Below are 23,724 nucleotides of genomic sequence, written 5' to 3' on the forward strand. Positions count from 1 at the left end.
TAATGCGAAAACACACACACACACACACACACACACTCGTGCTCTCGTCAAGCATCAGACTAGTGAAATTATTTAAGATTCTGTGCTGACAAATGGTTAATGACCACTCAAATAAAAATACTACACATGCTAGAAATCTGAAATACAAACAAAAAAAAACTAAAGAAACACAGCAGTCTGTCAGCATCTGGGGAGAGATAATCCATGTTTCAAGTCTGACACGACCCTCCTTCAGAAGAAGTTATTGACAATCGCTAACTAACTGGTATGGCTTGCCGCCATATATTTACACTTGAAAGACTATATTTTTGAGCACTATCAAACCATAAGATTCATATTTAAATGAGATGAAATTTCAATGGTTATACTGTTTGAGGATTTTGGTAATCAAAGCCAAATTTAAGTTTTGCAAAATCAGCTATATTTCATCATAGAACTAGACAGAAGGATGGAGTTAGGATTTTCACTGGCTTAACCATTGCAATGTGGGATGAAAGGCCTTAAACGCAGTCAACGCCAATCCTCTAGTGTCTGCTCTCAGCTCTAAAATTCCCACTGGCCAAGGGCCTCTCAATTTCTGTCACTTTATTCTCGCTTCCAAAGACACTTCGATTTCGAGGATTTTCATCCAGTCTTCTAACTGCCCAATTCTCCCAGTGGGAGTGCTGAGCGGCCGAGAGATGCATGGGCAGTAAATTAGTAGGTCACTTCCCAAAAGATTGTGCCAGAGTGCACAAAATGGTCCTCACACCTGGAAATGACCTTCAATAGAAGACTTCAGCTACTAAGAGCTGTTGAAAGGAAATATGAATGGCAACATGTAAATAAAAGTTGACATTAAGAGTGAGTGGCTTACAATGATGTTTGCCCAAAATTAGATGCAGCTGATAGTGTAACAGACAACAAAGTAATGACAGATATATTAAATGAGTGTGTTGCATGTATTTTCACTGAAGACAATAAAACAACAGGGATAGAAACAAGAAGGGGAAAAGCTTTGTCAATTTGATACAAACTTTTAAAAAATTGTAAGGAATGAAATAATAGGACTAAAATATCTATCTCCAGGACCTACTAATTTTGGCCTCAGCATATTGAAACAACAAGAAGGATCAGTCATTACCTTTCAACACTCTTTTGTTGTCAGATACTGGATTATGCTTCTATCACTGCATTATTGGAACAGTGAGAGGACAGAAAGCAGGAAACTCAGGCCTATCAGCTGTGGGGAATTTACCAATCAGGTAGAATGTCTCAGCACTTAAACAATGTTGGGATGATCAAAGAGGGAATGCATGGCCTTGTTGAAGGTTCTGTGCTGATCACTTAGATGAAGCTGCAGAGTTTTTGCGTAGGACACCAAGTTCAGATAGACAGGAAATATTGCAGAAAGAAGAAGCAAGTTTGATGCAGTGAAACAAAATCAAAGCAGACAACAGTTCAAAATGAGGTGGTACAAAGTGATATTCTTTAAGCCCATGAATGACCAATTGGACTATTTTTTCAAATGGAAGAAATCTACTAACTGTAGAAGAGTAAAAGAATTATGAGTTTAAGTACACAAAATCCAACAGATAAGCAAAACAATTAAAAATGGTGAACAAATGCTTGCCTTTACCTCAAAATAAATTTATGTAGAAATGATGGCTATTTTATGCTGTGAATTCACATCCATGTCTAAGAACTTTGGCGTTACCTGCCAAAAGGGGAAAGCGAGGACTGCACATGTTGGAGATCAGAGTCGAAGTGTGTAGTGCTAGAAAAGCACAGCCGATCAGGCAGCACCTGAGCAGCAGGGGATAAATGGGAGGGCGTTGGGGCTGTGTGTGTGGGGGGGGGGGAAGGTAGCTGGGAATGCAATAGGTACATGAAGGTAGGGGATAAGGTGATAGGTCAGAGAGGAGGGTGGAGCGGACAGGTGGGAAGGAAGATGGACAGGTAGGACAGTTCAAGAAGTGTAAAACCTCCCCCCTCACCTCTGTCCAAGGCCCCAAAGGATGCTTCCACATCTGACAGAGATTTACCTGTACTTCCACACATCATCTACTATGTCCGTTGTTCTTGATGTAGTCTCCTCTACACAGCGGAACCTTACAGAGAAAGCTCTGTGATCACACACACTAAGCAACAGCACACGCTGTGGCTGAACACTTTAACTCCCCCTCCCACTCTGCCAGAAACATGCAAGTCCTGGGCCTCCTCCACCTCCAAACCCTCACCACCCAATGCCTGGATGTTGAACGCCTCATCTTCTGCCTTGGGACACTTCAATCATATGGATTTCACCAGTGTCCTCATCTCCCCTCCCTCCACTTTATCCCAGATCCAACCTTCTAACTCAGCAGCGCCCTCTTCAACTACCTGTCCATCTTCTTTCCCACCTCTCCGCTCCACCCTCCTCTCCAACCTATCATCTTCACCCCCATCTTCATCTACCTATTGCATTCCCAGCTTCCATGCCCCCAGCCCCACACCCCTCCCATTTCTCTCTCAGCCCTCTTGGGCCACCCCCTCATTCCTGATGAAGAACTTATGCCAGAACAGGGCAGCACAGTGGTTAGCACAGCTGCCTCACAGCGCCAGAGACCCGGATTCAATTCCCCACTCAGGCAACTGTCTGTGTGGACTTTTTCACATTCTCCCCGTGTCTGCGTAGGTTTCCTCTGGGTGCTCAGGTTTCCTCCCACAATCCAAAGATGTGCAGGTTATGTGAATTGGCCATGCTAAATTGCCCGTAGTGTTAGGTGAAGGGGTAAATGTAGGGGAATGAGTCTGGGTGGGCTCCTGTTCGGAGAGTCAATGTGGACTTGTTGGGTGGAAGGGCCTGTTTCCACACTGTAAGTAATCTAATCTAATCAAATGGAAATGTCGACTCTCTTGCTCCTCACATCCTGCCTGACCGGCTGTGCTTTTCCAGCATCACACTGTTCAACTCATTACCTGCCAAAATATAATTCTGGTTGTTTAAACCCAACAGGAAGGAGAGCTTTCTATCCCCTGGACATTTCTAACTCACTCCATCACTACTTCACACCTCCCCTCGTGATCCACTCAAACCTCTCTGTTATATTCAATGAGTAAAGTTCACAACTGAGTTTAAACTGCCCTGTTGTTTAATAGTATCAGCTTCAAAATATCACAGATTAATGCGCAGAATGGTTTCTGAATGGGTCATCTATCAAATTTCATCAGAATTTAAGTATTATGAATGATAAATGTTTTGAAATGTGAAAGACTACTTTACACTATAAATTACAGTCTTTTACAATCCTGACTGCAAAATCCACCTTCATTCAACTGTTTCATTTTCATGTTCAAAAATAGCAATGGTTTGAAATAAGCATCGTATCATTAAGATAGAATTGAAAAAGATGGAAATGAAAATTTGATGAAGTAATCTGCATTACCTTGGGTTTAAGTACATTACTGATTATTTTGTAACAAAAAATTAGATCATCAAGGATTCTGGATTAGACCTTACTGATGTAATTAATATTTGAGTAATTATCTGGCAAAACCATCAACTTAGAAATGTGATTTACTGAAGTACACAACTTCACTGTTATATAATTCATTGACATGCACTATTTTGAAAAGTAATCCTGCAATTAAAAAAAAAGACTTCAGTTTAATGCCTATGAAGTAAATAAAATGCTGCAAGAACGAATTAACTTTGCCTTAGCCATTCCTAATGCAACAACTCAGAAATGGAAAAGAAGCACAACATGCAATCAACCTTGTTTGAATATACTTATGTCCTTAGGCACACATTTGTTTTCAAAATTATTTCAAAGAAATGAGTGAAAAATGGGAAACACATCCTGTGTGGCATTGAGCACAAGCATTATACGAACGGTAATGATCACAGTAAATCACTTACTACATACTGTATAACCATTAATGTTTGAGAAAATTGTAGTCAATAGTTTACTTGTTGTTGAACAATGAATTAGGAATGCTTGCTCCATAAATACTTCCTAATAGTACAAATTACTATATTTTATCACACACTATAATTTATTTAAACAAACTATCCATTTCTGTGGACCTTGCACAGGCTATATTTAAAGCAATAAACTTACATGTATAACACAGTGTCGTGTGAAGTTTCAGGAAATGCCATTATATTGAAAAATCTTTACAGGGAGTAGTTATTAACTGTTGTAGCCTTACAAAAGGAAACATAGTTAACCACTCTATTAAGTTTCCCTTACGTTAGAAAAACAAATTGAGGTCAATGTTGACTGCTTTCGTCTGGTGATAACAAGACATTAAGACCTCAAAATGGGGTCAGTATTCTTATTGTCCAGCCAAGACTGGTGATACAGTATTTTAGAAAGATCCTGTTACTGGGAGCCCAAAGTATCTGCCTTTTACAAGTAGTAGGCGATTAGGATATCAACATGGACTCAATTTTTTAAAAATCTTTCTTGGTGAGAAATTGGTGTAGTGTTAATGTCACTGGACTAGTAATCCAGAGGTGCAGGCTAATGCTCTGGGGACCATGATAACTGGAGGAATTTAAATTCAATTAATTATCTAGTTTTCAAAAATCTAGTTTCAGTAATAATGAAACTATTGTAATTCTGAAACAATTGTCATGTAAACCCTTTAGGGAAGGTAACTCCAGGCCTATCATGACATGATTGATTTTTCACTGCTCACTGAAATGGCCTAACAAGCTAATGGATTCAAGGGCAATTAGAAACAGGCAATAAATACTGGCCTATCTAGTGACAGCTACAGAATAAAGAAAAAATAGTGAGTATTTCAGAAACAACAGTGCAGGAGGAAGCCTTTGGCACACTGTCTACAGTTGCTCTCTATAAGAGCTAATCACTAAGTACCATTCACCCGCCTTCTTCCTGTGACCTTGCACAGTATACCCTTTCAAATAAAATTCAAACTTCTTTTTGAAATGTTCAATTGAGACTGCCACCGTCGCACTCTCTGGCAGTGCATTCCAGTCCTCAACTGCTCGCTGAGTGACATAGTTTAGCTTTATGTCACTTTTGCTCCTTTTACCAATTACTTTAAATTTGCTCGCTCTTGATCCTTCCGTGCATAGAAATAGTTTATCCTCATCTGCTTTATCCAGATTCACTATAACTCTGAATATTTCTACCAGATCTCCTCTTGGCCTTCTCATCCTCAAGGAAACAGCCTAACGTTTCCTACCTTTCTTCACAGCTTAAAATCCTCATCCCTGGAAATATTCTTGTGAAACTTTTCCACACCTTCTCCAAGGCCTTTCTATTTATCCTGAAGTGTGGCATCCCGAACCTGGCTCAGTCCTCTGCTTGAGGTCAAACCTCAGCGTCCTATAAAAATTCAAACTAACCTCTTTGGTCCTGTACTCTAAAGCCTGGGATATCATATATGCTTTATTAAATGCTCTTTCAACCTATCTTACTATCATTAATGAATTCTCCACATATGGAATATTCATCCATCTGGTCCTGCACCTATTTTCAAATTCTGCCCTTGAGTTTATACTTATTATTCATCATAATTGCCCTTGGGAAAGTGGTATTATCTATCTTCATTTCAAAAGTAAGGTGATGTAGTGATTGGAACCAGGTGAATCTTAACAACTATGAGTTCCTTGATTGGGGTTGTTAACCTGGGTCAATCAGGAACCCCTTGCTGACCAATATAAACAGGGGATTTTCTGTCTGTGAAAAACACGGGCGGCATGGTGGCACAGTGGTTAACACTGCTGCCTCACAGCGCCAGGGACCTGGGTTCAATTCCCGCCTCAGGCGATTGACTGTGTGGAGTTTGCACGTTCTCCCCGTGTCTGCGTGGGTTTCCTCCGGGTGCTCCGGTTTCCTCCCACAGTCCAAAGATGTGCGGGTCAGGTGAATTGGCCATGCTAAATTGCCCGTAGTGTTAGGTAAGGGGTAAATGTAGGGGTATGGGTGGGTTGCGCTTCGGTGGGTCGGTGTGGACTGTTGGGCCGAAGGGCCTGTTTCCACACTGTAAGTAATCTAATCTAAACACTCCAAACTTCCAACTGCTTGCCACTTCAACACATCACTGTGTTCTCTGGTCAACATCTGTGTCTCAGGCTTGCCGCGGTGCTCCAGAGAAACTCATTGCAAGCTGGAAGAAAAGCACCTCATTTAAAAAGAAGGATAAACAGGGAATATAGAATCTCCTCAGTTCTAAGAGATTCTGTGACCCTGAGTTGGCTGGCCACAGCCAGTGTACTGTGCACATTTAAATAAAGGGTGACTTCGTGACGAGATACTGGCTTCAGTGCAGGTATTTCAGAATTTTGACTTGAGAGACATTCGGACAGATGCATGGTGTCTCTTCATCTCTGGCGAAATGCAAAGAGACACCATCAGGCCTTGTGGCCAGAGAATGAAATAGTAAATGGCAACAGTAAGTTACACTTCTGTAAAGCTGTAAATAGCAGAAAAACAGGGTTTTTTTTGCATAATCTGTTTGTTGAGATTACCAGCTGGAAGAGATGGTGAATCATTTTACAAAGTAAAGCATTCCAATCCACTAAAAATTAGCAAAGAATAAATATAATAAATCATATTTGAATCAAATATTTTGTGGTGAACTACAGCTTAAGCTCAGCAATTGCACAATTTTGTGAATGCAATTTGATAACTGTAATCATCTAATTCCTGTTATTAATTATTTCAAATCCGACTATTAGTGAATATTTAAAAATAACAAAACTATTTTTCTGTCCAACCAAGCATTTAATTATTCAGGAAATGAGCTCAACGCCCATTGCCATCATCCAAAATAAGAGCCAGTGTGTGTCGCACATTGTTGTTCATGAAATCAGAGAAAAGCATTAAGGGAAATTCCTAACATACTCTGCAATTGCCTGAATAATTCCAGATATCTCTTATACTACAAAAACCTGAATGTGCAAGGGACTACATTCTTTAACCACTTCACTGTGGAATATTAGAACTTTAAAAAACTTTCTCAACATCAAGATATATTAAAAGCTGCCTAAGTTATGTTGATCCACAGTTAAAGAAAGATGTACACTTATATCATGACTTCCATGACCCAAGGACATGGTGAAACATTCTACAGTCAAACTGAATACAACAATCTTCCACATATTGCTTTGTGACAATAACTAAATAATGTGTTTTGTGATGTTGGCTGAGGGGTAAACTGAGGCAATGGGGATAACTCCATGACTCTTTGAAATAATGTAATGGACTCTTATTTCCACCTCAGAGGGGAAATGGGTTCCATTTAATGTCACATGCTTGCAGTCAAAATTAATTGATTTTATTTGAGCTACTAAATTCTAGAGTTCCACCTCAAATGTGGAACCTTGTAAATGTGTGTCATCTTTTGTTGGCCCAGAAGAAAGCGTGTACACTATACAATGTTAAAATAAATAGAAGATGTGGCATTCAGCATAGAATATACACCAGGTCAGGTCAAGCTGTATTCTGCAAACAACAGAATGCGAACTCATATACTTAAGATGATCTTAAAAGCAATAGGGCGGGAGCTATTTTTCATTAAGCAGTTCTACAACAAAACATCTTGCTTTGAGCATAATATGGCAGAATAGGGTGCTTATTATATTGTATATAACAACGCAATGGAACACAATTATGTAAGTATCTCTCAGTTAATGAAAACTTAATATTCCACTGTATATGCAGTTCATTCCAATGTTGGCTCCAGGGACAACAAAATATGAAATTCAACTCAAAGGGATAACTGGATCAGTGGTGCTGGAAGAGCACAGCAGTTCAGGCAGCATCCAACGAGCAGCGAAATCGACGTTTTGGGCAAAAGCCCTATCAGTCATTGATAATTTTCAAGTAGCTATCTAAGTAGAAGCTTGCTTTACGATTGTTTCTTCAATTAAGGTTATTCGTAAACGATTTATACTTTTAGTTTTAAATGTTTCATAATTATCAAAGTGGGAAAAATGGTAAGCTTCCCACTTAAAAACCATAAGACCATAAGACATAGGAGTGGAAGTAAGGCCATTCGGCCCATCGAGTCCACTCCACCATTCAATCATGGCTGATGGGCATTTCAACTCCACTTACCCGCATTCTCCCCATAGCCCTTAATTCCTTGTGACATCAAGAATCTATCAACCTCTGCCTTGAAGACATTTAGCATCCCGGCCTTCACTACACTCTGTGGCAATGAATTCCACAGGCCCACCACTCTCTGGCTGAAGAAATGTCTCCGCATTTCTATTCTGAATTGACCCCCTCTCATTCTAAGGCTGTGTCCACGGGTCCTAGTCTCCTTGCCTAACGGAAACAATTTCCTAGCATCCACAAAGAGTGGATTGCTTGTGTAGGAAAATCTAATTAACAAAGACTTCACAGAAGTATTGACACACTTCTTCATATACTTCTTTTTTTGTTATATAGCTACTTAAATTACTATCCTAACATCTCCTAGAGTTTAATTACTTCTCAGGTTACACAAGTGTTTCAAAGCAAAAGTGTTGGCCAGAAATAAGAAGAGGAAAGGTATTGGAATCTATTTCTGGTTCAGGTGACCTGTTGCTCTGGTGAATGGAATACTTGTTTTCTGGGAAATTCGAAGTTCACGCACAAGAGAGCCAGGTGCAAAATGAAGTGCCTTAAATTCTGTTCTGATAATGTCCTTGCAACAGAAAAGCACCCATTCTAACATAGAAGTGTATTTTCATTCTCTATTTTTTAAGTAAAACTATTGTCATATCACTAAGTTATTTCAAATTTGAATAAAAGATTTCAATCATCAGTTCTGGGGCTGAGCTAGAACGCTATTTAAATGAATGAAAGGTCACTGTGAAATCTAATAACTTGAATTAAAGAAAGTTTACCATAAGCAATTTGCACTACATGTAACAAACTAATAAAAGTATTTATTGCCTTCATTCTTTGAACTAGTTCAACAACCATCACATCAGCATTCAAGAAGTCAGGGTAGGGAAAGAGAGAATTCACAGAGAAATACAGGAACAATAGTAGTTACTTTAACCCGTTCTTCCACTTAATAAGACTTTGAATGATCTGTGACTAAATTCCATATTCCAATCTCACAGTTGCCTATCTCTTAATACCCTGGGTTAACCAAAAAAGATCTAAATTGAATTAATTAAATAGCAATTGCAGTTTGCAGAAGAGAGTTTCAAATGATTACTACCTTTTGCACATAAAATTGTTTGCTGCGTTTGCTGCTCAAAGAAGTAGCTGTGATTTCAAAATGAGGGATCTTTCTCGACTTTCCAACTAGCAACATCGTTTTGTCTTGTAAAGACAGATACAATGTAATAATTTAGTAGCTCAGTCTATACTTTCTGTCTCCACATTTAAATTCTTTTTTGTCCCAGCAGTCCCACTCCTCTTACAAGACTTTTACTATTAGTGTAAGTATAAAAGAGTTTTGAATTTCTTTTTGATACCAGGCTTACTGGTCCATAATTCCGATTGTTCCTTCCCATATCAGTATAAACATGAGTAATTTATTTTTAATTTGAAGGAACTACTCTCAAATTTAAAAATAAAATTATAGTTAAAATCCACAATGGTCCCAAGTATTTTCTCTAAAATACTGCGATGGTAACTGTCTAGTTCTGTGAGTTTAAATCTCCATTATTTTCTACATTATTGTAATTCCACATTATTACTATATTTAATTTTTTTTCCATGTCCCATTTGTACTTCCAAGTTAGTTTCCTTGGAAAGAAGGATTGTTGCAATGAACTCGGTGATTGTGTCTATGATAAGGGTGGCCTTAACTGGAATAAGATTGATTTTAATCACAGCATTTTTTTCAACATTAATCACAGTTAAAAGCAAATGTCAGCACAGAATGTGCTGGTTCAGTCTATATGGCCGTGCCCTTTTTATAAAGATTTTTGCTCTAGAAACTGCTGAAAGTGCAGGCTTGACAAGTCATCTTGGACAGCAGTTTCTTTCTAATTAGTCAATGAGATTTCATAATTGAGAAAGACAAATACAGACTAACAACAGTGATAATTAGGGTGAAAATTAGTCACAGATAGAAAGTGAGAGCGAATGGATGAAGAAAGGGAAAGGAAGGAACTTTTTTGTAAAAATTAGATTAAAATTTTTGATATCTCCATATACAATTTACTGTCAGCAGGAATAAGATCTCACAGTTTCAGCTGTTTAATTTCTGAATCAGAGCACCAGATTGATTGAAGTCTTCAGGATATTAACAGGAGAAGACAGAGTTGATATAGGTAAACTATTTCCACTGGATGAAGATTCTAGAACTAGGGGCATGATCGAAAAATTAGAACCAGATCTTTGAGAAGACATGTTAGAAGGTACTTCTACACACAAAGGGTGATACAGGTTTGGAACCCTCTTTCACAAACAGCAGTTGTTCCTTTTCAATTTTTGTTAAGCAAAGGTATTCAGGGATATGGGCCAAACCTAAGTATATGGGGTTAAACACAAATCAGCCATGATCCTGAATGGTTGAACAGGCACAGGAGCTAAATGGCCTACTCCTATGTTCTTACACAATTTGTCACTGAAAGGGTCCTTTGGAAAATACCTGACCTAACATTCCGTAGTGAGTTTAATCTGTAATTACCATGTCAATGCAGTAATTCGTTGAAATTCAATAGGAGATCAACAGTGAGATTTCATTTTAAGAGGCTGCTGGTAAAAAGACACAAGTTATCCTGTCATTTTCAAATCACCATGTATCTCTTCCTTGCTGAAATTGCTAGGTTATTTAACACACTGATAACAATTTTATTATAAATGTCATTATTCTTTGACCAGCAAATTCTGGCCCAATGTGTTCAATTACATTCCATTCAGCACCTTCCTTTGCCAGACGCTAAATCTAAAATGAGCATAGCTAACAATCCTGATTATCAATAACCTTAAGGATTCCAATATGCATCACGACAGTTGGAGATGAAGCAATCTGATGACATACACCAAACGCAGTTGGAAAGCAAACTTTTAAAACACACTAACTACTAAAGTCTCCAGTTTATGAGAAATTAAGTGGACAATTTAATGTTTAAACAGTGCAAACTTCTTTGAATGCGGAAGTCTGTTCCAAACATCTAATGTTGTTGCCTTCCGCTGCAGGCTTAAGGGACTAGTGAAAATTCAAATGGATTGAAAGATGAGAGACTTGGTAGAGCAGGACACTACTATATTCTAGCACAGATAAATTTCAATGACAAATTGAAAACGTACAGGTTAGCCAAGTCTTTAAACTTTGCCAGTTGGTTGGAGAGCTATGCAATTTAAGTTTTGATTCAAGCTCATTTTTCCCATTGTATAAACAAATCTTTAGCATCCACATTACTGTTAGAAAGGGGGTTCAGGCTTTTGACTCTGTGACAGTGAAGGAACAGTCATGTAATTCCAGGTCCAGATAGCGTGTGGCTTGGAGGGAAATTCCTAGATGCTAAAGATCACAGATTCAGAAGGTCCTGTCCAAGGAACCTTGGAGAGTTATAACGATGCATCTTGCAGATGGTACACCCTGCCACGACCATAACCTTGGTGGTAGAGGGAGTAAATGTTGAAGATGACTGACTTAGTTACCAATCATGTTGGCTGTTTTGTTCTGGATGGTATTGAGCGTCTTGAGTGTTGTTGGAACTACACTCATCCAGACAAGTGAAGAGATGCACAAATAAACAAAAGTAATGATTAAAAATGTTCAGAAATGATATGTTACACTAATCAAGGAAAAAATTAAAATTTACCACGATTAAGTGGATTTTGTGTAGTACAAAAAAAATCCCCTATGCTACTGGTCTCAGACTTTCAGGATCAAAATCAATGCAAAGTGATTTTTCTTGAGATAACAAAAATATGAAGAATTTCAGGCTTGGCAGAAGATTTCCACCGCTGTATGGAATGTATTTGATTAATGGGAACTCAAGGCTATATTATTTAAATCTGAAATCTCTTTAATGTTACAGCCCACATCTATAAACATATTGTGTGAAGTTATGATAAACTCTTGAACAAGCAGCTCCAGTGGACACTTTCAAAGCTGCTGCACATTAATTCTGCTACATAATACTTTTAGAAACTAGACATCTGTAACTGATTTCACTCCATCAGTTTTAAGATGCACTTTAGACTGCAGTTACTAAATTTTTTTTGGAAGAATCTAAATTACAAAAAAAACTTGAGAGCACATCAAAGCAGTAAACTAATCTTTCTCCATGATCTTGGTCACCAAACTCAAAAGAGAGAGCTAAGATGTTTAATGGAATAAGGATTCTCCTATAAAGTACAGGACAAATTAACTTAAAGAAAGTCATTTCTTATTTTCCCCACAATAAATCAATTAGCTGTGCTAACACCAACCTGAGGGTTTGAGCATTTCATCTCCAGAGACTCCAGATCCACATGGAGACAGACAACAAACGCATGTCTGGTTTCGGGGCTGGAGCTTTGCAGCTTATGTGAGGTGATGGCCAGAGTCGAGGTACAGCCCAAGGGTTCCACAAGATTACATGCCTTCAGCTGTCCAAGTAGAGTATACACACTGAACTGGCTGAGACTGATGGTCCAGGGAAAAGCATCACCTGAGAAGAAAAAAATTAAATAACCATTTTAACAAATGTCCCCTGGCGTAAATGCGAGTTAAGGGTGGCAATTTCCATCTGTCATAAGGTGAGCGCATTCATTGCACAATGTTTCGTATTATTTGTGACTCCTCAGATAACTGCATTCAATGGCATTATCATTTGCTGAATCCTTCACAACTCACATCCGGGGGGTACTATTGAGCAAAAAATTAACAAATATGGTAACTACAATGACAGGTCAGAAGTTAGGAATTCTATGGTGGATAATTCACCTCCTGCCTCTCCAAATTCAATCCATCATCATCAAGGCACAAGTCAGGAGTGTGATGAATATTCCCCACTTTCCCAGGCTAGTGCAGTTTGAAAAACACTGAAGAAGGCTGCATCATCCAGGAACATGCAGTGTGTTTAATTGGTATCTGATTGAACACCTTCAACATTCACTCCCTCCAGCAACGACTCACAGTGACAGCAATGCACATCATCTACAAGTTGCACTGCAACAACTTACCAAGGCTTCAACACAGAAAACAACTTTTACCTAAAAGGACAAGGTCAACAGAACGCCACCACTTGCAGGTTCTCCATTAAGCAATACATCATTTTTACTACTCCATCATTACCAGTGGACCAAAATCCTGGACTTCCTCCTTAATTGCACTGTGGTTGCCCCTACACCGCAAGGACTGCAGCAGTTCAAGAAGGCAGTTCACCACCACCACCACATTATCAAAGGTAAGAAGGCTTGGGAATAATTGTTTGCCCAGCCAGCGAAGCTAAAATCTCATAAATTAAATCTAAAAATTAAGTTGAATGTGGAGAAGTGCGAGGTCACACAATTTGGTGCTAAGAATGTGGATAAGTAATACATAAAGGAAATACAATACTTATATGGGTGCAGGAGCAGAGGGACCTGGCTACGTATACGTGTTCATCATCAAAGTGGCAGGTTCCTCTGACAATGCCTTCCAAACACATAGCCTCTACTACCAAGAAACAAAAAGGCAACGGCTGCAGTGGGGATCACCACCATGTGCCAGTTTCCCTGTGAGCCACACACCATCCTGACTTGGAAGTACCTTACTGTTCCTTTGTTGCAAGTCAAGTTCCTTCAATTCTATTCCAACGGAACTCTGGATGAATCTACACCAAGTGACTGAAAATCTGAATTTTAACACCATTCGCAACTTATTCAGTACTAACAGTATTCAGTATTCAGTCTAAATGTAGCAAAACCGAGACAACATCTAAGCTACTGTGATGTGAATCAAGAGGGAATACAACTATAGCCACTAGACATTCAATGGGAGAACTAACGCTGTATCCCCCCAATGCCCTGAACGGTAGCTACAAGATCAGGTATGAGAAATTTGTAGCAGATAAATTTATCTGTTGAAAACAAAATAACTAACTGAGACAACAGCTTTCACTAAATTCAAGTATGATAAATATATGGAGATTTCACTAATTTATGATGAGCTGAACATCAGATAAACAGAACAACAAGAAAACCACCAATAGTGTTTATTTAGGTAGCACTTTAACATTGAGAAGAATTCCAAGTTGTCTCGGATTTTTATGGAAAAAGAATGAGTTGGAAATCAAAGTCGAGAATATTAGTGAGTGTGACCAAGACTTTTGTCAAAGAGATGGGAAATGAAGCAGGTCTTAGAAGGGGAGAACATGGTTGAGCGGTCAAGATATTTAGGGACAGCAAATCAGTAAAATTACCTCCAAATTGTTGAGTATGGATAGAGGTTGCAAATAGCAATGAAAGGAAGGACAGGCTGTGAAAAAAACACAATAACAGAAAAGCAATACAGTATAGAGTAGCAGGCAGGTAAATGGAGTTAAGATCAGTCACGAATTAAACTAAAGGTGGAAGAGGCTCACAGTGCTGAATGACACTCTCCTACTCATATATGCATAACAAAAAGTGCTTGTGCCATATAGATGTGAAGACTCAAAGTCAGACAATAATTACTACAACACAGCTTGAAGCACCATATTATTGTTATGTAGCCACGGTTCATTTGGCAGTATTCAGTGACTACAAACAAAGCACAAATTCTGGTAGGTTATCTTTAATGGTGTCAACTATTTTGGATCTGATCATGCGTAATTGAGGAAGATTTAATAAATGACCTCAGAGCAAAAGTACCTCGAGAAAATAGCGACCAAACTATGTCAGAATGGAGCATTAATTTTGAGAGTGAGAAATTGAGTCAAAAGTAATTGTGCTGAACTTTAATAAGGGTAACTGCAAAGAAGCAGGGACAGAGTTGACTGGAGTTGACTGTGAAAGGAGTTCAGCATAAAAGATTGTTGAGAAAAGAAATGGCAGAAATTTGAGAAAATAGTTCACAAATTACAACAAAGAAATATCCCAGTGAGGAAGGAAGATTCTAGGAAGGAGACAAGTCAATAACAGTTAATTGAAGATATTAAGGATAGTATTAAATTGAAATAAAATATATGTAATGTGCCAAAAGCTAATGATGAATCAAAGGACGGAGACAGTTGTAAAATCCAACAAAAGATGACCAATTAAAAAAAGGAGAGAAAATAAACTTTGAATGTAAACTGACAAGTAATATACAGATGGACAGCAAGAGCTTCTTTGAATATGTAAAAACTACGAGAAAGGTCAAAGTGAACATAGACCCATCAGAGAATATGGCTGGGGAAACAATAAAGGGAGAGCCAGGAAATAGCAGACAAGTTGAATAAATAATTTGCATCAATCTTCATGATAGAAAACGCTATTAATATTCCAAAATTTTAAAATAATCAAGGGGGAGATAAACATAAAAATGATCACTGGAGAAACTATGGAAATTAATGAGACTAAAAGCTGGTAAGTCTCCTGCACTTGATCAGTTGCACTAAAGGAAGTAGTTACAATGACTGAGAATACATTGATTGTAATCTTCCAAAAATCCTTTTTTTATGAAATGCCCCAGAGACAAGGAAAAGGGAAGGAGTCAAAAAACTTAAATTAACATCATTATTGGGAAAATGTTAGAGTCTATCATAAACCACACAATAACAGAACATTTAGAAATATATAAATAAAAATAGAAATTGCTGGAAAAACTCAGTAGGTCTGGCAGCATTTGTGAAGAGACATCAGAGTTAACACTTTGGATTCAGTGACCCTTCCTCAGAATGTACAGAAACTTCTTCAGAATTATGTACATAGTCAAGCAGAGTGTACATAGAACAAAGAAAATCTAAGCCTGTCTAAATATGGTGCCTATTTTCTAAGAGTCTGTATCCCTCTGCTCCCTGCCCATTCATGCATCTGTCTAGATACATCTTAGATAAAGAAGAGGAAGATGTTCCAGACAAATTTATTTGAAATATTTGAGGTAGTAACAGGCAGGATAGAAAAAGGAAAACCTAGAGATATAATCTATTTGTATTTCCACGAGGTAGTCAAGATAGTGGCACAGCAGACTATTTAAATATCAGTCTATAGTGTTGGGGTAGTATGTCAACATGGATTGAGGATTGGCTAACTAATAAAAGACAGTGAGTCAGGATAAGTGGGGGAACTTCCAGAATAGCAATCTGTTAAAAGTCTAATGTCAGAGGGATTGGTGCTAGGAGTACAATTCCTTTCGTCATATGATGATTTGGAAGGGAAATGAATGTACCAAGTTGTCAAATGACACAAAAATGGTTGGGAAAGCAAGTGGTGAAGAATGGCACAAAATGTCTACAGAAAGACATATACAGATTAAGTGAGTGAGCAAGCATTTGGCAGATCAAATTCAATGTGGAAAAATGTATGGTTCCGTAATTTGGCAAGAGGAATAGACAGGTTAAATATTACCTAAATGGAGAAAGACCACAGAAAGCTGCAATGTTGAGGGATTTGCCGGTCCTCTTGCATAATTTACAAAATGCGAACACACAAGTTCATAATAGGTAAGACAAATTGCAAAGCTAATAGGCAAGACAAATGGAACTTTGGCTTTTTTTTCCTAAGGGAATATAGTATAAAAACGATGCAAGGCACTAGTTAGACCACACCAGTAGAGAAAATTGTGAATATTTTTGGTCCCGTTATCAAAGGAAATACATACCGATTTTGGTGGCAGTCCAGAGAAGGTTCACTAGGTTGATCCCAGGTTTGAAGAAACTTTTTGATAAGGCGAGGTTGAGTCAGTTAATTTATTATCGGAATTTAAGAGAATGAGAAGAAGCCTCATTGAAACACATAAGAAATTTAAGGGTTTGACAAAGTAGATGCCAATAGGTCACTTCCTCTTCTGGGAAAGTCGAGGAGCAGAAAGCACAATTTTCGAGTAAGGGGTCACCCAGGACAGAGGGTAGTGAATTGGTGGAATTCTTCAACGCAGAGGGTTGTAGAGGTTGGGTCATTAAGCACAAACAAGGGTGAGATAGATTTTTAATCAATAAGGGAATGAAGGAATATTAGTGTAAGGAAGGAAAGTGGATTTGAGGATTATCAGATCAGCCACCATCTTAGTGAATGGTAAAGCAGACTCAATGGGCCAAATGGTCAACTTCTACTCTTATTGTCTTTGTTTTCCGCCCTTTTTTTTGGGCATTAATTCCCATTTCTTTGTTTCTGAGCATATTACATTTATAATCTCTAGTTAATTTTTAAAATAGCAAAATAAGTAAAAGACAAAATTTTTCAGGTGAAGTCAGCATGATAACTGACAATCAGCTTGGGACAAGTTAATTAAATTCCATTTGCTTGTCTTTAGTAATACCGAAAGACCTTTTGCGAGTCCTTAAAGACTTATGCTCATAAGTTCAACATTTATATCACTTATTATACATGGCAAGCTAAATAAACATGTCAAAATGCTTTCACTGAACTAAGAAAACATCATTTTTAAGATAACAAATATGATAGACATGATCTTGCAGGAGTAGCTATATGTGATTAGCTTGACGTTTCTTGCACTTTTCAGTGCAGACCTTCTGAAACCTGAGTGATAGTTGCACCAACCACTTATCTCCTTAACCACTTGGATTTAATAATCAAGAAAGAAACACAGGCATTTGGAGAAAGAAATAGGATAAGAAAAAGATGATCAAATTACAGTAAGTGAATAAACGGAGGAAAACAATAATTGAAAGGAGAGGACAGAAAAAAAATGAAAAAGAAATTTGTCACTTTTAAAATCTCTAAGCAAAATTTGCTACCTGCAAGTAGTAAATGTCTGAACATGAATTTTTTTTTAATAATTCACAGGCATAAGCATTGCTGTTCTGGGCCTGCATTTACTCCCCATCCTAATCACCTGTGAGAAAATGGTGATGAACTGCTTTCTTAAAGCACTGTAGTGCTTGTGCAGACACACCAGGAGTGCTGTTAGGTGGGAGTTCTAAGATTATCCCTCGCGAACATGATGTGAGACTTTCAAGAGAACTTCCAAGCACTGATCTTCCCATGCGTTTGCTGACCTTTCCTTCCAGGTGACAGAGGTCATGGATTTGGAAGATGGCACTGAAGCAGCTTTGGTGAATTGTTCCAATGCATCTTGTAGATGGCTCACACTACTGCCTTTGTGCTTTGGAGAGTGTGAATGAAATAGGTAATGGATGGTCCAAATAAGTTTATGGTCTCAGGATATCTGATTTTGGAGGAAAAAACAATTATAATTGGATGTTGAGGGAAGATGCCTAGATTGTCTCTTATTGGAGACAATCATTGCCAGGCACATAATGTTACTTGCCACTTATCAGTCAAAGCCTGAACAGTGTTCAGATCTTGTTATGCTTAGCAAGCTTAACAAATTACTTTACAACCTGAGGAGTTGTGAATAGTATTGGACACCACACAGTCATCAGCATACCACAGCTAGAATGTTGTTTGTTACCTTAACAGTTTTGCCCTTAAAGTAGTCAAAAATATCTACCATACGTACAAAGGTACCAATTAGGGAACAGAGGTGGATCTCATTCCCCTCCTTATGCTTCCCATTTATTGACATCATGATTGATGTGATTGCAATTTCAAATTCACATGTTACCTCCCCCCACCGATAACCTTTCATTCCCTCGCTCAACTCATCAATATGTCTCTTCACCCCTCCTTAGATTTTTAAAAAACTCAAACCTGGGCTTCCTCTGATTACTGATTCTCTTGTCATTTTCTCATTTTCACTCTTTCAAAATTCTTGAACTAACTTTGAACACTTCCGTTAAATAATCGCTTAATCTTCTAAGGAGAACCAGTCCACCTTTTCCAGTCTTCCCCAGAACTGAAGTCTCTCACCCGGGTACCATTCTAGCAAATTTTCTCTACACAGCTTCCAAGAGAAAGATATACAAATGGCCCCTAATTGATTCTACCACCAAAATAACAACAAGAAAGTATTAGAAACATTCAGCAGTTACAGCAGCATCTCATACAGTCATAAAGATGTATAGCACAGAAACAGGCCCTTTGGTCCAACTTGTCCTTGCTGACCAGATATCCTAAATTAATGCAGTCTCACTTGCCAGCATTCAGCCCATTTCCCTCTAAACCATTCCTGTTCATATACCCACCCAGATGCTTTTTAAATGTTGTAATTGTACCAGCCTTCCTCTGGCAGCTCATTCCATAAACGCACAATCCTCTGCATAAAGAGGTTATCTCTTAGGTTTAGTTTAAATCTTTCCCCTCTCACCTTAAACCTATGCCCTCTAGTTTGAACTCACCCACTCTGGGGAAAAGACTTTGGCTATTCACCCTATCCATGCCCCTCATGACTTTATAAACCCCTGTAAGGTCATCCCTTAGCCTCTGGTGCTCCAGGGAAAACAGCCCCAGCCTATTCAGCCTCTCCCTATAGCTCAAACCCTCTGGCGCTGGCAAAATCCTTGCAGACTTTTTTCTGAACCCTTTCAAGTTTCACAACATCTTTCCTATAGCAGCAAGACCAGAATCGTATGCAGTATTCCAAAAGTAGCTGAACCAATATCCTGTACAGCCGCATCATGGACCTCCAACTCCTAACCTCAATGCACTGATTATTAAAGGTAAGCATACCAAACATCATCTTCACTATCCTGTCTACCTGTGACTCCACTTGCAAGGAATTCTGAACCTGCACCCCAAGATCTCTTTGCTCAGCAACACTCCTCAGAACCTTACCAAGTGTATAAGCCCTGCCCTGATTTGCCTTTCCAAAATGCAGCACCTCACATTTATCTAAACTAAACTCCATCTGCCACTCCTTAGCCAACAGGCCATTCTGATCAAGGTTCTGCTGTCCACCACACCTCCAATTTTGATGTCACCTGCAAACTTACTGACTATACTTCCGATGTTCATATCCAATAATTTATAAATAACAAAAAGCAGTGGACCCAGCACCATGTGGCACACTGCTCGTCACAGGCCGCCAGTCTGAAAAGTAACCTTCCACCACCACTCTCTGTCTTCTACCTTCGATCCAGTTCTGTATCCAAATCACTAGTTCTCTCTATATTCCATGTGATCGAACCTTCCTACTGTTTCGAACACTTTACTGAAGTCCATATGCATCACATCCACCATTCTGCCCTTAGCAATCCTCCTCATTACTTCTTCAAAAACCTCAATCAAGTTAGTAAGTCATGATTTCGCACGTATAAAACCATGTTGACTATCCCTATTCAGTCTTTGCCCTTCCAAATACATGTAAATCCTGTCCCTCAGGATTTCCTCCAACAACTTGCCCACCACTGATATGAGGTTCACTGGTCTATAGTTTCCTGGCCTTTCCTCACCACCTTTTTTAAGTAGTGGCATCATGTTAGCAAACCTTCAGTCTTCTGGCATCACAACTGTGGTTATCAATGATACAAATATCTCAACAAAGGGACCAGGAATCACCTCTCCAGCTGCCCACAGAGTTCTCCATGTTTAGAATGCAGCATTTTGATTCCAATATGATGCTTCTTGGGAACCTAATTCTTTTATCAGTCAATAATGCAACCAGTAGCATTTGTTGAAGTTAATATTAAAAGCACTGATGTCAGTATCAAAAGCACTGAAGTCAATTGTCAACTGCATAAAGCAGTCCACATTTACAGTGGTTTTGATAAAATACCTGGACACATTTATGGACAATAAAAATCACTGATCGTTCAATAGAGTGACAATTTATACACTTGTACACTAATAATGCACATTTGAAGAAGGTGCTATGAATTTGTTCTACATATCTGCGAATAGCAGGAATATTCCCCATGATTTCAAAGATCAAAAAAAACAGCCAATGTTATATTCTATAAGTCACAGATTCTAGTGCATTGTGTCCTAATGATTTCTATTAATTTGACTGGATTAAATGTGTTCCAGATTGTTAACAAGTCGGGTTGTAATAGCATGGGATTTTAATTTTCCATTGGCTAGGACTGCCATAGTGTTAAAGGCTTGGATGGTGAGGACTTTGTTAAATATGATCACGAAAACTTTCTTTACCAATATGTCAATGTTTCTACTTAAGAAGGAACAAAACGTGATCTTATCTTGAGAAATACGGCAGGACAAGTGACTGAAGTGTTAGTAGGTGAACACTTTGGGACTAGTGATCATAATTCTATTAGTTTGAAAACAATTAATATTCTAAATTGGAGTCAGGCAAATATTAATGATATGAGACAAGAGTTTTCAAAAGTTGATTGGAGTAGACTGTTTGCAGGTAAGGGGATGGCGGAAAAGTGGGAGACTTTGAAAAATGTGATATTGAGAGTTCAGAGGCATGATGTCTCTGTTAGAGTGAAGGGTAAGGTTGGTAAGAGTAGGGTACAATAGATGAATAAAAATATTGAGGTTCTAGTCAAGATTAAGAAATAGTCATACATTAGATACAACAACAGGAATCAAATGAATCTCTTGAAGTGCACAAAGAATGTAGATAAATTAATTCTTAAGAGGGAAATGTGGGCAAAGAAGGGATATGAGATAGCCTTGGCAGATAAGGTAAAGGATAACCCAAAGAGATTCTACAAGTAAATTAAGAGCAAAACAGTAAGTGAAGAGAGAATAAGACCCATTAAAGATCAATGAGGTCATCTGTGTGTTGAATGCTAGGGGATGGGAGAGATACCAAACTAATATTCTGCATCAGTTTTACTGTGGAGAAAGAAATGGAGGCGAGAGAACTCAGGGAAATAAACATTGATGTTTTGAAAACAATTCACATTACAGAAGAGGAAATGCTGGAATTCTTAGAAAACATAAAGCTGGATAAATCTTCAGGACCTGATCAAGAGTAACAGGATGTTGTGGAAAATTAGGGAAGAAATTGTGGGTGCCTTAGCAGAAATATTTATATCATCTATAACCAAGGTGGGGCGCGCGAGGACTGGAGGGTGGCTAATGCTGTGCCTTTATTTAAGAAAAGCTGTAAGGAGAATCCTGGGAAATATAGACCTGTGAGTCTGACATTGACGGTGGGAAAGAGGTGATTCTGAAAAATAGGGTTTCTGTGCATTTGGAGAGGCAATATGTGATTATAGATCATCAGCATGATTTTATGCAAGGGAAATCATGTCTCACAGACTTGACTGAGCTTTTTGAGAAAGTAACCAAAACAATTGATATGGGCAGAGCAGTAGGCATCGTTTACATGGACTTTAGGTCAGCCTTCGACAAGGTTCCATGTAGTAGACTAAATAATAAAGTTAGATCACATAGGATTCAAAATTGATGGAGCAAGGTTGTTTTTCAGACTGAAGGTCTGTGAACTGCAGCTTCCACAGGGATCGGCACTGAGTCCACTTTTGTTTGTCATTTACATGAATGTTTTGGATGAGAATATAGGAGTCGCAGTTAGGAAGTTTATGGATGACATCAAAATGGAGTATAGTGGACAATGAAAGAGGTTTCTGGATCAGTAGTGCTGGAAGAGCACAGCAGTTCAGGCAGCATCCAACGAGCAGCGAAGACGCTTCGGGCAAAAGCCCTTCATCAGGAATAAAAGCTTTTATTCCTGATGAAGGGCTTTTGCCCGAAACGTCTTCGCTGCTCGTTGGATGCTGCCTGAACTGCTGTGCTCTTCCAGCACCACTGGTCCAGAATCTGGTTTCCAGCATCTGCAGTCATTGTTTTTACCTAATGAAAAAGGTTTTCTAAGATCATAAAGAGAATTTGATCAACTGGATCAATGGGCTGAGGAGTGGCAGACAGAATTTAATTCAGATAAATGTGAGACATTGTATTTTGGTAAACAAACAACAGCAGGAGTCCAATTAATGATAGGGCCTTGGTTGGTGTTGTAGAACAGAGAGACCGAGGCATACAGGTACGTAATTCTTTGAGTATAGGGATTGGGATGTCATGTTGAGGCTGTACGGGATGTTGCTGAGGCTTCTTCTGGAGTTTTGCATGCATTTCTGGTCGCTCTGTTATAGTAAAGATTTTATTAACTTAAAAAGGGTTCAGAAATGATTTACCAGGATGTTGCCAGGATTGGAGAGTTGAATTACACATAAAAAAAAGAGGCTGGACAGGGCTGGGATGTTTTTCACTGGAGTATAGGAGGTTGAGGGGTGACTTTATAGAGATTTATAAAATCATAAGGGACATGGATTAGGTGAATAGCAAGGGTGTTTTCCCCGAGGGTGGGGAAGTTCAAAACTAGGGGCATACCTTTAAATTGAGACGAGAAAGTTTTAAGAAGGACATGAAGGGCAACTTTTTTTTTTACACAGAGAGAGGTTTGTGTGTAGAATGAACTGCCAAAGGAAGTGGAGAATGCAGATACAGTTACAACATTTAAAAGATATTTGGATAATTACATGAATAGAAAAAGTTTGGAGGGATATGGGCCAATTGCAAGCAAGTAGGATACTTTAGTTTGGGAACATGGTTGGCATGGACAAGTTGGACCAGACAGTCTGTTGCCATTCTGTTCCACTCCATGACTCCAAATAACTCCATGTCTTATAGAATATAATAAGCTGATCTGATATGTGTTCTGCTGATGACTAATAGCATAAATTAATATGCCCGCTGCTTGACTAAAATGAAGAATGGTTCATAATTATTTCCAAAGTACAACATATAACCTTCGTAATATTTTAGCACACACATGCCTATCCAGTCAGGTTTTCTTCCCCCAACATGTAAGGCTGCCATCAGTTCAGGTGTAGATTATTTTAGCATAAAGCTAACAACTGCAACAAAGCAATCACATCTCTGAACA

At 38.6% G+C, this 23,724-nt stretch overlaps 1 protein-coding gene across 4 annotated transcripts in view; it reads right to left on the reverse strand.

Annotated features, from left to right (window-relative positions):
- LOC132815107 (intermembrane lipid transfer protein VPS13B-like) overlaps positions 1 to 23,724 on the reverse strand; it is a 945,713-nt gene that overhangs the window by 364,329 nt on the left and 557,660 nt on the right. For all 4 annotated transcript variants that reach the window (XR_009644627.1, XM_060823876.1, XM_060823877.1 and 1 more), the window contains exon 24: positions 12,333 to 12,553. Coding sequence is in view for 3 of the 4 variants with exons in the window: in XM_060823876.1 (XP_060679859.1) it covers positions 12,333 to 12,553 (221 nt within the window). In the remaining variant the exon portion in view is untranslated. The remainder of the gene's footprint in view (positions 1 to 12,332; positions 12,554 to 23,724) is intronic.

Source organism: Hemiscyllium ocellatum, chromosome 4 (assembly GCF_020745735.1).
Source record: "Hemiscyllium ocellatum isolate sHemOce1 chromosome 4, sHemOce1.pat.X.cur, whole genome shotgun sequence".
NCBI lineage: Eukaryota > Metazoa > Chordata > Chondrichthyes > Orectolobiformes > Hemiscylliidae > Hemiscyllium > Hemiscyllium ocellatum.